Source organism: Meles meles, chromosome 21 (genome assembly GCF_922984935.1).
Source record: "Meles meles chromosome 21, mMelMel3.1 paternal haplotype, whole genome shotgun sequence".
Classification (NCBI taxonomy): Eukaryota; Metazoa; Chordata; class Mammalia; order Carnivora; family Mustelidae; genus Meles; species Meles meles.
In genome coordinates this window covers 12,943,740-12,960,970 of record NC_060086.1, presented here as the reverse complement: position 1 = coordinate 12,960,970, position 17,231 = coordinate 12,943,740, and the positions used below count along the sequence as shown (strand labels likewise).

The window sequence follows — 17,231 nt, the reverse complement described above, 5'->3', positions numbered from 1 at the left end:
CCCGTGCGACTGTGCTCCAGAAGCCCACAGCCTCCCTCCCTGGTCCGCAAAGGCTGACCCAGCAGCCGCCTCCGGATCCCCTCCTGGGTCTCACATCTGTAAGCAGGTAACCCCAATGTCAGAACAGCCGTGGGCGATGAGTGTCCCCCACCTCGCCCCCCGCCCCAGGGCTAGAGGGTCACGGGGGGAAGGTCAGGGAGTGTCCCTTCTGGAAGGACAGCAAGGCCACCTGGTTTTCTGAATCAAGTCCACTTTATTTGAAACTTTCCACATGCCACAAATTTACATGAAAATACCCATTCAAAATATCATTTGAAAACAAAATTCAGGAGTGGGCATCACCAGACGGAAAAGACGGTCTGTGTGGAAAGGCAGGTGACACGTATTTGGTCACTTAGCACCTGGTCACCTCATACCGTGAGCCCCCTGGCCGACTCACACCCCCCCCTTAAAACATGCTGGCTCAACCGCTTCTGGTTGGCCGCGTACAGACGGGCAGTGGTCGAGGGGGGCTGCGGCCATGGCCGGACAACCCCCTGCACCACAGCCGTCTCATGGCCGCCCCTCCTGCCCCTCGCCCTGCAGCCTGCCCACCAGCCTGCCCACCAGCCTGCTCTGGTGAGCGCGGCCCAGGAACATCCATCCCACACCGTGAAGACTCCACAGAAAACCATCGCCTCGCCAGCTTCAGCCGAGCAGCCGCTTCTGCTGCAAACCGAGCCTCTCCCAGGCGGTGAACGTGGTTCTTGGACCTCACGGCCACGAGCAGCCCTGGGTCTCCCCCATTCCCCTGCCGGCTGGCCCAGGGCAGAGTGCAGCAGGTGCCCAGCCCCCGTGACATGAATGCAAGCTCCCCTCCCGCCGCCCCCCCCCCATATTTCTGAAACAGCTCTAGAAAGTAATTTAGACGTTCGGGTGACACCATTCAGCCTGTCTCAGAGACCTTGGAGACTCCCGGCGAGAATCCCGCATCCCCAGCACAAACACCGCAAGGGCACCCAAGCCCCTGCCGTGCAATCCCGTCCCCTCCTGTCGAAGTGTGGGGGAGGAGGCTTGGGGCCAAGGCCAGGGGAACTGTCCACCGGTGCCCCCTTTCCACGTCTCCATCCGCAATCCAGGGTCTCCGCTGAAATCTGCCATCATCAGCCACACAGTATTATCCTCGTCCACGAGCTTCTCATTCCTCACGAGGCCTCAGCAACCCTCACGCCCTCCGGAAGCAGACAATGAGGGCCAGACGGAGCAGGAGGCTGCCCGCTGCCCCCATGCCCCCGGAAGAGGTCATGAAAGTGGGTCCCTGGTGGGGTCCCCTTCTAACAAGGTGGGGAGGGAGGCTGCAGGATCGTTGCCTTCTTGGCACAGACTCGGGGAGGGCCGCCGGCACAACCAGGATGGCACAGGCTGGTTTCAGACCCTCGAGGCCCAACAGACATCCGGGTCCTGCGGCTCCTGCGGCCCTGCTCCCCCCGCCCAGCTCTCCCAGCCAGGCCTCCGCCAAGCTTCATCCTCTCAGCCAAGTGGCCTGCAGCTGTGGGTCCTGGCACAGGGGCAGTCAAGGGAAGCTCGCCCCCAGGCTTGCAGAGCTGCCCAAGGTGTGTGTGTGGGCGGGGGGGGGGGGTCATCCCAGAGCCCATCCTGGGCCCCAGCCACGGGCCTGAGCAGCGCACCCTCCAGCCTGGTGTAGGACACGGGCTCAGAGGGCAGCTGACAGGCAGGGATAAGATCCACCCCCCGGGCATATGCCAGAGTGAGGTGTCCCTAAGGCAGCCTCCTTGAGCTGGGAAGTAAACATACTTGCCCGTGAGAATGAAAAGCCACGAACAGGGAAGCTGCTGGCCTCTGGTCTCTGCAGGCTCCAGGGGCGTCCTGGGGAAGCACCTTCAGCCCCTCTGACCAGGCTGTATGGAGGTGTGGCAGCCGGCCCCAGGGAACCCAGGGCCACCTGGGGAGGGCAGGGAAAGACCAGCCACGGGGTCTAGGGCAGAGGGGGCGCAGGCGGCTTCTATCTTAACAAAGAGATAAACACCTTGATCTCTCCTCTCCTCCCTCCTCATCCTGCCCACCTGCCCCAGGCTCTTCTCTCTCCCTTGTACACACGCACACACGCAATCACGCATGGAAACGTGCGTGCACACACGCGCATGCACACGTGCACGTGCATGAAGCAGACCACACTCACACGCGTGTGCACATGGATGTACACGCACGCACAGCCAGCCGTGCTGACCAGGCCCCTCTCGGCAGGCAGCATATGGTCCGCACTTAACAGCCCAGTTCTGCCAATTGGGGACCATTAGGGTGGGTTCTTTTCCCAGCATAAAATGCTGCAGAATATAAATTGCAATTAACACCGCTGCCAAAATAGCACTTAGCGAGAAACAGCTCAGTATTAACATCTGCCGAGTCCCATCTCGGGGCAGGAGTGGCGGAAGCTCTGGCTCTAGGAGCGGGACGGGGACGGGGACGCTAAGAATACAAGGTCTGCTGTGCGGTGGCGGCTCTGCACGCCGCCACCCCCCCGCCCCCCCCCGCCGGCTCAGTGGCCCCTCCCAGCCCCGTTTGGTGGCATCAGTGATGCTGCTGGTTAAACCCGCTTGCTCGTGGGAACAGGCTGCCCAGGTGAGTGCGGGAACACACCATCACAGGCTGGGGGAAAGCTCACTCTCCAGCCGGAGCCCGGGCTGCTCTGGAGGAGAGAAGGGCACCCAGAGCCACCCAGGGCCCTGTGCACCTCGGCCCTGCGGGTCAGGCTGCCACCAGCCACACGCTTGCTCTGAGGGTCAGAAGCGGTCAGCCCCCATACCAGCCCTTTCCTGACCACCCTTACCTGGGGGGGGGGGTCCTCTGAGCACCACATGAAATAGCCCAAAATTGGGGAGGGGAGGTGCGCCCACCAATTCTCACACCCTCATCTACAGACATGGGGCCCTACAGGGACCTCAGCCCCGTCTCTCTGGGGCCCAGGGCAGCCTGTCCGTCAGCCTCCAAGGCCAGGCAGGGCTCTCAGACCACATCAGGACCTCCAAGGTGAAGGCCATGGGCATTCACCTGCGGGCAGCCTGCAGACCAGTCCCTCTGTTCAGGCTGCAAAGAAAAGCCGGCTACAGCCCGAGGCAGGGAGAAGGCATGAAAACCAGGGCAAGGAGCAGGAAGACTCACCCCACGCCACCTGTGTAGACCCCCTGTCCACTCAGACGGGAGGAGGGACGGGAAGGTAGAGCAGAGCCCCTGGGATGAGCAGGGACTGCCAGAGAGACCGTTCCTCCCAGGGCCCTGACCCCGGGACTGCTTGATTCCTGCAGCCCTGTCTGGCTTCCTGGGCTCCCTCAGCCCTCCACCCTCAAAAACCCAGGGACGGAAAGGCAAGTGAAAAGGCCCCGGGGCCACGGACTTGTTCTTTTAGTAGGTAAGCTACAGGACACGCTACATGGGATGGGGGGAGGGGGACAGTCACCACAGACACAAAGTGGGAAGATGGCCGGGCTGAGGGCTCCAGAGGAGACGGGAGCCAAGAAGGGCACCAGCAGCGTGAGCAGGGCCCACTGGGCCCTGCACCCCCAACCCAGAAGGAGACAGAGGCTGGGGGTCCCGGGGAGGCAGCCTCAGCAGGACTGACGTGCCCCTGGCTGGAAGCCGTGAACAGGGCCCAGCATCCCCCGAAGGCCTCCAGGAGCATCACCGAGATCGGTCAGTCCTGGACCCGGGGTGGAAGGAACCCGATCGCAGCCCCTCGGAAGCCACGGGCCGAGGAGCCGCCAGCACTGGGCAGAGTCGTGCGGTAGAGAAGGCAGCGGCCTCAGCACAGGGAAAGAGGCCTTGGACACTGGGAGGTCACTCCCCAAATTTGCATTAGCTGCACTGAAATTTTTAAAGTGCTAAATAAAGCTCTAGAAAATGGGAGAGTTGGATCACTACTCTGGCTTTAAATGTCCTTTCTAAGTTTTAATATTTCAAGTGTCTTGAATGAGGCCAGGTATGTAGTTCCCGAGAAACACAGATCTTCGTGGAGAGCGGGTCCTAAAGCTGAGTGCCGTGCTGGCTGGGCGACAGGCCGGCCTCAGGCCTCGCCCCACGGTCCCAGCCCCACGGGGGTCCCTACCCAGCCACCGGAACTTGTCTGACGCCATCTGGCTGGAAACCCGGTGGACACACAATTAGGTTAAAATGTGTCTTCCTAGGGAGGAGAGCCCCAAATCTGAAGCTGCCCACTGCGTCGTGCTCCCAGCTGGCCCGAAGGAAGGGCCACTTGGGCACGCGATCACCAGCTGTACCCTCGTGTCACCCGGGAGCGCGTCCACCCCCACACGCACAGTCACCCCCACGAGGCCACCCCTCCAGAGCCTGAGGCAGGTGGCCAGAAACACAGGACACCCTGTGAAGGGTGGAAGTAGCGGCGGGGGACAGCGCTGGCGGCCCGTGCTGCTCTGGGGACCTGGTCAGGGACCCTGAGGAGTCAGGGCTCACAGCGGCTGTGAGTCTCAGTTCAGGAACACCCACGCTGGGACCCGCAGGTCACCCTGACAGCCGGCTCTTCCTCCTCATCCTCCTCACAGGTGAGACCCATGCTTCACTGAGCGCCGAAAGGAAGAGGAAGCTTCGGGAGGCCCTGGGAGACAACAGGTGTGCGGGATGGCTGGGCAGAGGGGGCATCCTTCCTCTTGGGACCCGGTGGGCCCCGGAGTCCAGCACGGGCAGGCGGTGAGCAGCGGTCGCTAGGCCACACGCCCGTCAGGGCAGTCCTGCTTCCAGGCCCAGGAGACTGGCGGAGGCAACAGCGGCAGGTGGGAGGCTCGGCTGCCGGAAGCAGCTTCGCCCAGCACCAGCTGTCCCTGTCACCACCACAGGTTCGGGGGCTCCTCAGCCACTCTGCTTTTAAATAAGGTGATCTCATCCAGGTGCACCATGGGGACGTCCCGGATGACATTGGTCAGGCCCTCGTGGAGCAGAGGGAAGATGACGACATTCAGCGCGGGCCGCTCGGCCTGGAAACTGAACCAGAGGCAAGCCGTTAGCAGGGCCCTGGTAGTGCAGAGAGAGGAGCTGCCCGCAGCGGGCAAGGCTGCCCCAGCCTGGCCCCCTGGCAGAAATGTGCCTGCCCCACACACAAAATGGGCCCCCCACACAAAACTCCAGGAGAGGCGGTGGGGGGGCTCTCGGGGACATGGGGCAGGCAGCTATCGGTAGACAGCTGTCGGGAGGGCAACCGCCCAGGGAGACAGAGAGCTGGAGAACAGCCTGTCGGAACAGGCCACAGCATTCCTGCCCAGCAGGGCCTCCTGGGAGCCACCCAAGCCATGTGAAGCCACGCCTCTGGGCACCTGAGGCCCCGCAGCCAGGACAACACCCTCAAGAGGTGGAGGGAGGGGACAGGCAGCCAAAACTGTGTGGCCACAGGCCACCCTCAAGGGGTACCAACTCCCAAGTCGGGCGAGGCAGTAACTGCCAGGTGCTGCTGGGAGCCTCGAGCCTTCATCCCAACTCATGACAAGTGGCTGCCAGACAACCTTCCCACCCTCCCCACCGCACAGGGGAAGAGCAGCCCCTGATGCAGCACAGAAGCGTACGGTGGCCATGGAGCCATCCCTGGTCACCCTCCCCAGGGCCCTGCAGGGACAGCCTGGGAAAGGAATGCCCTGACCACAGGCCCTCAGGTGACCGCTGGCAGGTCTCAGTCTGTTGCCGCCCACCCCGTGCAGAGGCCAAGAGATGAAACAGAAGCGCCAGCTGCAGGGGGTCCAGGAAGAGGGAGATACACGGGTCCCCACAGAGCGCAACAGAAGACGTCCAGTCCCTGGGATAACTTCTGTCCCACAGTCTCGAAGGACGAGAGATGGGAAGGTGCCCACAGAATAGGCGACCTGAGCATCTGCCAAAACTAAGGCAAGCTCCCTGCAGCCCCCCAGAAGGGACAAGGAAGCCGCAGCCCCGGCCCACCCTGTGGCCTCCAGCAGAGGCCCAGATGGATTTACGGCAGTTGTAGAGTAAATGCCAAAAAGGCACTCACAGAGCTAGATGTTTTGGCAATAAAGGCGCCAAGGAAATACCTCCCAGTTCTGAGCTCAGTGCTCTGCTCACAGGCAGCAGCGTCTATGACCAGGAACCTCGCAGGCAAGTCCTTGCCTGCAAACCCGCTGTGTGATTTACTTGAAACCAAATATTCTCGGATGTGGGACGTGCGTGCAAAGACTCCTCTGCTGCCCGCCCTTCCAGCGGCGAGCGCCACCCCAGGCTCCTCACAAGCTGCTGTCAAGATGCTAAAGGGGCGCTGATTTCTCACCCGAAGCTGGGAACACAGGCGGCGCAGCCCCGGGCGGCTCCAGGTGGCGGAGGGCCAGGGGGCCAAGGGGCCAGGCCAACAGCGCTCAGGACGGCGCGCAAGGTCCCCCAGGACAATGAGTGCGGGTGCCCCCACCACAGTTCAACCCCACCTCCTGCTTGCTGTCGGTTCACACCTGGACCCACCCGGACCCGGACTGAGCTCGCAGAGCACACTCACAGCCATTTTCTTTGCAAAATCCCTCCCTGGGCTTCCAGGAGCCTGTGACCTCTCGGCTACAGCCTCACGGCCCCCAGGGCCCGACGGCCAGCAGCATCACCAGAGACATCACACAGCTAGGTGGGCCTCGCCAGGAGCGGAGGGAGAAGCGGAGACAGGTGGGAAGACGGCGCTTGTTCGCATGCGAGTGCAGGGCTGGGGCTCGCTGGGGGAGGGAAGAGGTCGGGCGGGTGGAAGCGAGTTTCTGGTGGGGCGGGCAGCGGGTGTATCCCGCCTCCTAACTTCCGAACGTGCTACAGTGTGCTTCTGCGTGACTCGAATATAGTTTGAGATTTAAGTAAACAGCCCCAATGAAATAAAACTTACAGCTACCCACGTTTAGAAGCCATTGCAGGCTAGTGACTGGCAGCAGGACGGGTCATCTCTCAGGAACTTTCCCCTGACCAGGGCCAACGGCATTGCTAAGGTAAACACTCAAAGGTTGCGGTGAGTTCGGAGGACAAGAGCCAGGTGTAGGAGGTTAACGGGCTCACCCCCAAGACCCAGCCTGAGGCACCCCAAGGAGGTCTCCCGTCATGCTTCTCAGGCTCATCTACACTTCCTGCTGTCCTGGGCAGCAATGCAAGTGTAGGACATGTGTCGGGCAGAGCACAAGGCAGGCACCCTGGCCTTCCTGGAACTGCCAGCCACGGACCTCACTGATGAGCAGGAGAGCCCCACGCACAGAGGCCTGCTCGCTCCTTCTAAAACCCAGCACCTGCAAGCTCGGCTGCCGGGCTCCCACCAGAGGCAGCGAGAGGTGACCGCAGAGTGGGGAGGAGACCCCACAAGAAGCAGGTCCACCAGGGGTCTCCGCGGATGGGGCAGAAGGCCTGTCTTCCGGGAGTGCCTGAGGACAGCAATTAAGAAAAGTTAACCTCGGGGTGCCTGGGTGGCTCAGTGGGTTAAAGCCTCTGCCTTCAGCTCAGGTCATGATCCCAGGGTCCTGGGATCGAGCCCCACGTCCGGCTCTCTACTCCGCAGGGAGCCTGCTTCCTCCTCTCTCTCTGCCTGCCTCTCTGCCTAGTTGTGATTTCTCTCTGTCAAATAAATAAAATATTAAAAAAAAAAAAGAAAAGAAAAGTTAACCTATGCCTCCACCCTGCCGTGTGTTAACGGCTGCGGGGGAAAGAGCCGCATCGGAGAAAAATCTCTCCCTGAGCTGTTGCCAACTTACCACGGGCGTTTGACGTGCACCGTCCCCTATCCCAAAATCTCAGGACCCCAAGTACCTCCTCTGAACGCTCCTGGGAGCAGAAATGAGGTTTTGTTTGTTTCTAAATTACTGTTTTGTTTAAAGAGAAAATATGACGGAGGTGCCTGGGTGGCTCAGTCGGTGAAGCGTCTGCCTTCAGCTCCAGTCATGATCTCGGGGTCCCGGGACTGAGTCCTGCACCGGGCTCCCTGCTCAGTGGGGAGGAGCCTGTTTCTCCCTCTCCCACTGTGTTCGCTCACTCTCTCTCTCAAATAAATTTCCAAAATCTTAAAAAAAAAAAAAAAAATGAAGAGCAAAGGGCACCTGGGTGGTTCAGTCGGTTACGCCGCTGCCTTCAGCTCAGGTCATGATGCCAGGGTCCTAGGATCGAGTCCCGCATCGGGCTCCTTGCTTGGCAGGGAGCCTGCTTCTCTCTCCACCTCTGCCTGCCACTCTGCCTGCTTGCGTGCATGCGTGCATGCGTGCTCTCTCTTTCTGACAAATAAAATCTTAAAAAAAAAAAAAGGAGCAAATGTGGATGGAAATGTGTGCGGGAGCACAGAGCAGGGACCCTGCTCCCGGGGGACAGAGGCCCTGCCCCACTGCAGCTGGGCCAGCCGCCCACTCTGCCCACCTCGTCATCCGTGTCCCGCTGTCACACGTTAGCCTGCGGTACAGAACACGCTGGTTCTGGACGTGGCTTAGGCAAGGGATCGAAACATACACAATGGGAGTCAGGTTTATTGCACTTCCTTCCAGTCCCTGACATCTGTACATTAAACAAAGAACGTGTCCCCCCCAGCCTGACAGAGACAGGGAACCCAGCACTGGCTGGCCTTGGGCCGGCTTCCCTGGACCTCCGGCTCGGCCCTCAGGGCAGCACTCCCACTCAGGCACTCTCCCCTGTGGACACACGTGGAGGCTTCTCTCCACTATTATGCTGATAAACATCATGTAAGGGAGCATAATTATTTCTGCATCTTGAACTGTATCCTCAGAATAAATCCCAGAAATAGGGTTGCTGGGTTAAAACGTATGAACACTTTTATACCTCAAAAGACAAGCTTTCAACGAACTCAGACACCTCTTACGGGCCACAACGAGGAGCCACCTGACCCGCCCACCCTAACTGGGTCAAGAGCGCGGTTCCGGAGCCATCAAGACGGAGCATGGGTGGGAAGAGACCCCCCGATCTCCCAGGGCACCTTCATCTCGTAAGCGCACCTTGCAGCTGCCTGTGGCCCTTTCAGAGAAGCCGAGAGAAGCGGCCTGGGTGCCATGCTCATCACCACCACAAGCAGGTGACACGGGGGCTCAGGAAAGGCATGTCCTCTGGTCACCGTGCCAGAACCAGTTGGGGCCCGACTCCACAGCGAGGGCGGGACCCTGGGACTTCAAGGCCTGCGGGTATCACGGAACCAGAAAGGGGTCTTGGAGGGGCAGGCGGGAAGCGGGCCAGAGGCAGAACCGGTTCAATCAGCTACAAAACACTGGCTAGGTGTGCTTCTTTGCCAGAGAAACGAGAAACAACACTGACGCCGACGTCCTCTTCCCCCCAAGAAAAAGGTCTTACAGAAAGGCCAAAGCGGTAAGACCAGCGCGTAGAGCCACTCGGGCCGTGACGGCGGCCTTCGAGCAGAAAGGCAGACGGTGGCTGGGAAGAAAACAAGCTGGAGGTGATGAGGTGACATTTGTCAACGAGTACACAACCCAGACGCTGCACCAGGGAGGAGTGCGGGGAGCACCTTCCAAGCTCCCCGATGATCCCGCAGATGCCCAGAGCCCGCCTCAGAGTGGCCTGGAATCACCCCAGACCCCTACTTCTGCCCACCTATCCTGCCCTCCTGGCCACAGAGGACCCTAGGGGGACCACTTGTGGTGGGAAAGGTCTCCCGCCCACTAGCCCACGCAGTCACAGCCCACCATGGGGTACTGGACCCCCTCCCTCTGGACCCCAGATTTAATCACCAACCAGCAGCCAGGGGCTACAGTCTGGCTCCTGATGTTCTCACCAACCCCACTGGCTAGTGGCTGCTGTGGCTCCCATGGCACCCGGCCCAAGGCCTATCCACCCCCAGATGCAGCCCTGTGGGCCTCCCGCACAAACAGAGCCAGAACTCGCCAGCCTCCAGGCTCTGAGGCGAGGCCGAGGGTCCCCCTCCCACACACACACCCGGAACCTGCAGAAGCAAAACCCAGTCGGCCTGGTCCTTGTCTGGGTCACGTGCGGCTCGGCATTCCAGGTAGGAATGACGAAATGTTCCCAGAAACCCGCCGCAAAAAACGTGTCAAGCCGATGCGATTCACGATAGAGCGCAACTGCCCCTGTAACAGCAATTAAGGCCATAAAACAGTGCTAATTCTGTATTTTAAAATCCACTTTCCATTCTAGAGCTCCCAGGGTTCCCCAGACTTAAACAATTAATCGCTCCATCTGTAAACTTTACTCATTTCTAAACATGCTTACAGAAGACAAACACAGACGGAGCCGTGCGCATTTTCGGGCCAGGAAGCGGCACATGGGAGAGGGAGGCCCAGAGCCGCATCGCAGCCCAGGCCCAGGGGCTCGGCCCAGGTGCCGGCCAGCAGGGAGCAGGGCAGCGGGCCAGGGCCAAGGAACCGTGCACGGGGCTCGGGCAGCTCGGGACTTGCAGCAAACCGCCTGCCGGCCTCCCGGGCCCACATTCCCCGCCAGCACGAGCCCATGCTGAGACACACACTCAGGGACGCCTAGGGGAAGGAATTTCCACAGGGCCTTAGAGGCAGAGACCTGACTCTGACTGGCATGGAATGTCTGGCCTGTCCGACCTGAGTCGTGCCTGCTCCCACCCAGGGACGGGGTTCCTGACGTTCCTGGAAAAGGGAAAGCTATAGGCTCTGACCCGGGGCCCCCTCAGGGGGCTCAGTGAGAGAGGTCTGTAACAAGTAAACACATATGGTGTGGAAGGACCAGGAATGGACACGGCCCTTGTGGTCACTGGCACCAGGAGGGTCAGCACCTTCTGGAGAGCCCTCGGCCAAGCTTCAGGACCAGCTTGTCCTCACTGCAGCCAATTCCAGCAAATTTCAGGGAGTGCGTCAGGGCACAAGTCTCTTCCGCCCCCCAGCCTGCTCCCCGAGCACCCCTGCCATTCTCATGGGGCGCCGCGCGATATCCCAGGAGCAGCAGAGGGCCGTGATCTTGCAGGGTGACCACAGCAGTCCGCGATCCTCACGAGGCCAGGCTGTCTGATCTGCAGAAGAATGCCCCGCCACCACCGAGTAACACGCACCAGGGCACGTACAGAGCTCCTGGTGAGACCACTGCCAGGTTACAGCAGCACGAGGGGCAGGGACTGTGGCTGGGACTTCTGACAGGAGAGTTGGCTCAGACAGGAAATGACTGGCTCAAAGTCACAGAGCCAGCAGAAGCAGAGACCATGGCATGAGCCCCGCTCCTGGGATCCAAGGGAGAAGGTGGGGCTGACCTCAGCAGGAGGCCACACAAACCACAGCAAGTTGCTGTCACCCTGCGTAGAACACCACGAAGACTGAGCACGGACACTGCCCTTGCCCCAGCCCCGGGAGCCATGAGGCCTCGCAGGCGGCTTCCAGGAAGGACAGCATCAGAAAAAATCAGAGAGGTAGACAGCCCCTGGGAAGGGCCTTCCCCACCCAGTGCCAGGCCAGGGAACATGGACAGCAGAGGTGTGGCTCAGTGCACAGCTCACACAGGAAGCAGCAAAGGGCAGTCCTGCTGCAGAGGGCCACGCGGCCCAGCTCCCACCCAGGACACTGCCCATACTGAGTCTGACCAGGGCCCAGATGGAGGGCAGCCTGGCAGGGCGGCTGTGCGGTACTCACTCAGCCAGTACAGACGACTCCGGGTTTCTAGACGGACAGCAAATGGAACAGACAGAAGCTGGCTCCGTGCAGGGTGTCTGAGGCCAGGAGGGAAGTGGGAGTGAACACCTGACCCAATGAACTTGAGGTGTTTTCACGGTGGGGGTAGGAGCAGGAGGGCAGCAGGTGGAAAGCTTCGTCTTGCTCCCCCAAAGAGCTGAGCTTCCAAAGCCACAGGTGTCGCTGTCCCGTGGCACTGTCCCAGCTCTAGACCCAACAGGAACCTGACAACAGGAACACTGGAAGGACCCCTCCAAACCTAGCGCAGGTGAGGCCACAGAGGTCAGAGAAGGGCCCAAAGGTTAAACATTTCGAACTTGAAAGAGCAAAGAACAGAAAATAAGAGCACAAATGCCTGTCAGGATGCCGCCCCTGGCGCTGGACACACCTCACCACCAGCTCCCCTCCCCACTGAAGAAACTGAGGCAGCCCGCCTAAGGCCAGCTAGTTCCTGAGAGGCTGCGCTGGGCGGGAACCCAGGTCCTAGCGGGGCCAGAGCTGCTGGCCTTGGTGCTGACCCACAAGGACACCACAGCACCACCTAACACAAAGCCACTTGTAGCTCAGACGCGTGAGGCCACGGGAAGATGCTGGCCCTGCAGAGAGGGGCCCACACCACAGACGTCACAGCAACCCTGCAGCTGAGTCACTGCGGGGATAAACCAGATCTCCACACTGGGGGGGGGGGGCGGCAGCGGCGGAAGGGGAGCAGCACAACAGCCTGGGGCCAGGCGCTCCTCTCACTCAGTAATTTTCTGAGCCTGAGGCAGGGAAGGAGATAAGAAAAAAGGCCTTAGAGAAGTGAGAAGAGATTCCCGCCTTTCCCTTTGCAAGTTCTCCCCTCCGCGGAATGCGGGCCTACAGGAGAGAAACCAGCGCTCTGCGCAGGGACACGCTGGTTGCAGGGGGCCGCGGCGCCACCTGCTGGACACCTCACAGAAAAGCACCCGGGGCCCCTGCCCGGCACCAAGACTTGGTTGGAAGGCCAGCAGGTCCCCCACCTGGGGCCCCAAGCTGCCTGGAGCCACCCAGTGCTGCTTCGCAGCCGGGAAAGACCTCTGCATGGCGTGCCGGATGGCCCAGACCCACAGCTGTGGCCGCGCCCCAGACAACGGCGGACAGCACAGGCCACCAGGAGGTATCTGCACAAAGGGCGCCAGTGCCTCTCCCAGCAGGGTGCATCTCAACCCTGCCCCCCCGCAACACAGCTGGAGGAGAAACCTGGATCTGGATGCAAGCCCAGAAGTTTCTTCAGCCCCATGAGCCTCCCTCAGGATCTGAGGGCTCCGGATCAGATGCCCGCATGGTTCTGGAGAACCCCACGCAGCACCTGGCACAGCCCTCTGGAGAGGGGGTGCCCATCTTCCCTCTGGACACAGCCTCCCATCCTGCCCATGCTGGGGTCCAGGCTGCACTCCTCAGCTGCACACCCCAGAGCCCTGGTTTCCCTGTCTATACACCGGGGCTAACGGCATGTATCTCACAGGGATTCCGGGAGGCTTGAACAACAGAGGAGTAACAGGGTGCTGGCATGCGAACGGGGTGCTCGCACAGCCCCCAAAGTCCAGGCAGGGGCCCGAGCAGGGAGTCCAAGAAGTCCGCCGGAGGAGCACACAAAGGCAGCCACACACAGGGTCCTTGGCATGGCAGGCCGGAGTACACCCTTCATGCCCCACAGCCAGCACCAGGCACTCAGAGGGCCCCACCACAGCCAGGGCCTGTGCCACGTGCTGGAACACAGGGACAGAGGGACTGGGGCAGGAAGTCCACCGAACCAAGGCCGACTCTGGGTCTGGTCTCAGGCCGACGAGCCCAACCCTGAACCTGGCTTGTGCTCAGAGCACAGAGACACTGGGAAGACAGAGCTCTCACACACCAGTCCCCAAACCTCATCGGCCGACGGGCTGCCAAGCACGTAACGGGGTGTGCTACACGTCCTAAGAAGGGGGCAGGTGGGTGCAGTCCGAGAGGCCAGAGTGGCGCACTTCAGGCCAGCAGGGGCTGCACCTGAGCAGGCCACCAGGATGGGCCTGGAGGATGCAAGCAGGCTACAGGCAGACAAGGTAGGCAGATGGGCACCTCGGGAACAGAACCAAGAGTGAGAAAGAGAAGCTCAGAGCGGGGACCAGCATCTCAGTGCCAAGTCTCATCAGCCGGCTGGAGCGCTGTGTTGAGAAGGGTGCTGAGGGTCAGAAAGCCGAAGCAACTTTCTCAACTGGTGATGCCTACACGGGGAGGGAGACGTCGAGACCCTCTCGTCACAGCATGATCTCTGAACTGTGTGGTGCCCCTAGATGTCCTGTTTCTGAGAGGGCTCATGTGTACACGGTGGGAAGACCCAAAGCTGGTTCCCGTGTCTGCAAGAAACTACCCTTCAGGCAGGGCCGCCAGCTCTTGGCAACAGGAGGGAGCCGACAGGCAGTCCAAGCCCCTCTGGGCAGAACACGTCTAGCAGGGAGGTGTCAGCTCCCCAAAGCTGGAGCCCCCAAGAGTGCAGCGACCTACTGCGAGTCAGTGAGGGGGACAGAGTACTACCAACGACTCTTCCCAGAGGCTAAAAGGGCAGACCTGGCCCACCGTCTTCATCACCACACCTGAGAAAACCAGCCTTCGCCTCCTCCTATACCAGCCACCAGCCCAGTGGGCAGAGAACAGGAGGCTGGGGAGAGGACCTGCCCCGCACCCCACTTTCTGGACAGTGACAGTCCATCCCAAAGCCCTCAAGCCTGGGCGTAGGGCAGCCAGCATTCGACTCAGCCCTCTGAAAACTGAGTGCCAGCAGGCATCGGCTCCGTTTTTACCCCCACGAGAGTGCTGAAGTGTCCAGACACGATGGTAAGCGTGCCCTGCCCACCACCGGGACCTCTCCCCAGGCTCCAGACCAGAAAACTCAAGTTGAAAAGTGAAGGGAAGTCAATGATACACACAGTTAGCTATGACGGCCGGACCAGAAACCGCGATGACACCCATATAACAGATACGAAACAAAATTTAAAATAATCATTTGCAGACTTATCCACACAAAAACCATCCACGATGTGTTAAATTTTTTTTAAAAATCAGGGTAGGAGGGGCACCTGAGTGGCTCAGTGGCTTAAGCCTCTGCCTTCCGGTCAGGTCATGATTTCAGGGTCCTGGGACCAAGCCCCGCATCAAGCTCTCTGCTCAGCAGGGAGCCTGCTTCCCCCTCTCTGTCTGCCTGCCTACTTATGATCTCTCTCTCTGTCAAATAAATAAATAAATAAAATCTTTAAAATCTTTTTTTTTTTTTAAGATTTTTTTTTATTTATTTGACAGGCAGAGATCACAAGCAGGCAGAGAAGCAGGCAGAGAGAGAGGAGGAAGCAGGCTCCCTGCGGAGCAGAGAGCCCGATGCGGGGCTCGATCCCAGGACCCTGGGATCATGACCTGAGCCGAAGGCAGAGGCTTCAACCCACTGAGCCACCCAGGCGCCCCTAAATAAAATCTTTAAAAGAAAAAAATCAGGGTAGGGGCGTATGGCTGGCTCAGCCGGTAGAGCACACAACTCCCGACCTGTGGTTGTGAGTTCAAGCCCCACGCTGGGTGTAGAGACTACTCAAAAATAAAATCTTTTAAAAAAGAGGGGGCACCTGGGTGGCTCAGTTGGTTGAGCGGCTGCCTTCAGCTCCGGTCATGATCTCGGGGTCCTGGAATCGAGCCCCATGTGGGGCTCCCTGCTCCAGGGGAGTCTGCTTCTCCTTGTCCCTCTGCTACTCCCCCTGCTTATGCTCTCTCTCGCTTTCTCTCTCCTGCTCGCTCTAATAAATAATTCAATCTTTTAAAAAAAAAATCAGAGTATAAGACCACATGCTAACTGCATCCCAGGTCCTCCAGCCGTGACTCTGAGTGGAACCGTGGGGACCTTTCACTTACAAGTAGCTTGATGCATGTTCCGAATTTTTAGAACGATTATAAACACGTATCATTTTTAACAACCAGGGAAGCGAAAATCTTAGCTAATAAGCCTTCTCTGGAGAAGTTCAGCAGCAAACCACAAAGACAACAGACTGACATGAAGTCTGTCCGGCAAGGCCACCCGAGCCTTAGAATCTGGGAGACCTCCTGGCTGATGGCTCTTCTCCAAACTTTGCGAGCAGCCGGGGCCTCCTCCCCTGCCCTGTGGGACACAAAACCAGGGGAGGAAGCGGCGACCCTCTTGGCCGTGCACTGAAACGAGGCACCGGCAGTCAGCTCCTGGGAGCACTGCACTCCCGCGGCCAGCAGCGTTTCCTCACAAGAGGTCTTGAAATGGCCACTGCCCAAGCTGCCCAGGTCTCTCCACGAAGCATTCCCCGGACTCATCCACATTCTGAGCGCCCTGCGTTCCGGCTCTGCCTGCAGGAATGGCCGCACTCGCTAGGGGACGAGGGGGACCTGCTCTGCGGGGAACTGCAGGCAAGGGAGGCCCCCAGCGGAGGGCAGGAGGGAGACCGCTGCCCCCCGAGGAGCAGGAAGTGTTTTAGATCCACAGCCTTCACCCACGACTGTCCTAGTAACTGCTGCTTCCATGTCTGAACCAAGTACAAAGACAGAAAGAGTTCAGAGTTAAAAGATCTTAGCATCGGGGCACCGGGTTGGCGCAGGCAGCGGAAGGTACGACTCTTGATCTTGGGGTTGTGAGTTCGAGTTCCATGCTGGGGGTAGAGATTACTGAAAAACAAAGTCTTCAAAAAAAAAAAAAAAAAATCTTAGCATCAACTCTGAGAAAGAGAAAGTGGAACAGGGGCTAGGGGAGAGGGATGGGGACAGTGTTGGTCTGGGAAGATGGGAAAATCCAGAGCTGACGGCTACACAACACTGACCCTACACAAACGCCTCGGAGGTACTCAGACCCCGTGCCTGATGCCACACTGCAGTGAGCACCGTGACAAAGCGAGCCACACGGACTGACTCTCAATTCCCTGGTGCATGGAACAGTTATGCTTACTCTGTGCTGGCGTCCAGCATTATTACAATCTACATGCCTTAGCTAAATAGTACTTTATTGCTAAACAACACTAACCCTCGCCTGAGCCTCCACAGTTGTAACCGCGGACCACGGGTCACCGTAACAAACACGACAGTGAGAGAGTCTGAAACATCGCAAGAACTGCCAAAATGGACACGGAGACACACAATGAAGAAAGGGGTTGGAAACGACACTACACTTCTTCAGTGCAGAGTTGTCACAAACCTTCGATGTGTAAAACAAAACAAAACAAAACACAGCATCTATGAATAAAGGACAATAAAGTGGGGCATGCCTCTATACTTGAAAATGGTCAAAATGGGAAAGTTTATGTTACATGCATCAAAAATCCCCAAAATTAAAAAATAACTTCCTCTTCAGAAATAAAAGAAAGAAAGATCTTTGATAAAGAAGAGAAGTAAAGGGGCGCCTGGGTGGCTCAGTGGATTAAGCCGCTGCCTTCGGCTCAGGTCATGATCTCAGGGTCCTGGGATCGAGCCCCACATTGGGCTCTCTGCTCAGCGGGGAGCCTGCTTCCCTCTCTCTCTCTCTGCCTGCCTCTCTGTCTACTTGTGATCTCTCTCTGTCAAATAAATAAATAAAATCTTTAAAAAAAAAAAAAGAGAAGTAAAGAAAGAAGAAAGAAAAAA

General features: G+C 59.1%; 1 protein-coding gene across 1 annotated transcript in view; it reads right to left on the bottom strand.

The window, feature by feature from the left end:
- Positions 1-239: 239 nt before the first annotated feature.
- FBXL18 (F-box and leucine rich repeat protein 18) overlaps positions 240-17,231 on the bottom strand; it is a 40,267-nt gene continuing 23,275 nt past the window's right edge. Inside the window, exon 5 of the mRNA XM_045993474.1 lies at positions 240-4,989. Coding sequence (XP_045849430.1) covers positions 4,833-4,989 — 157 coding nt within the window. The 3' untranslated portion in view covers positions 240-4,832. The remainder of the gene's footprint in view (positions 4,990-17,231) is intronic.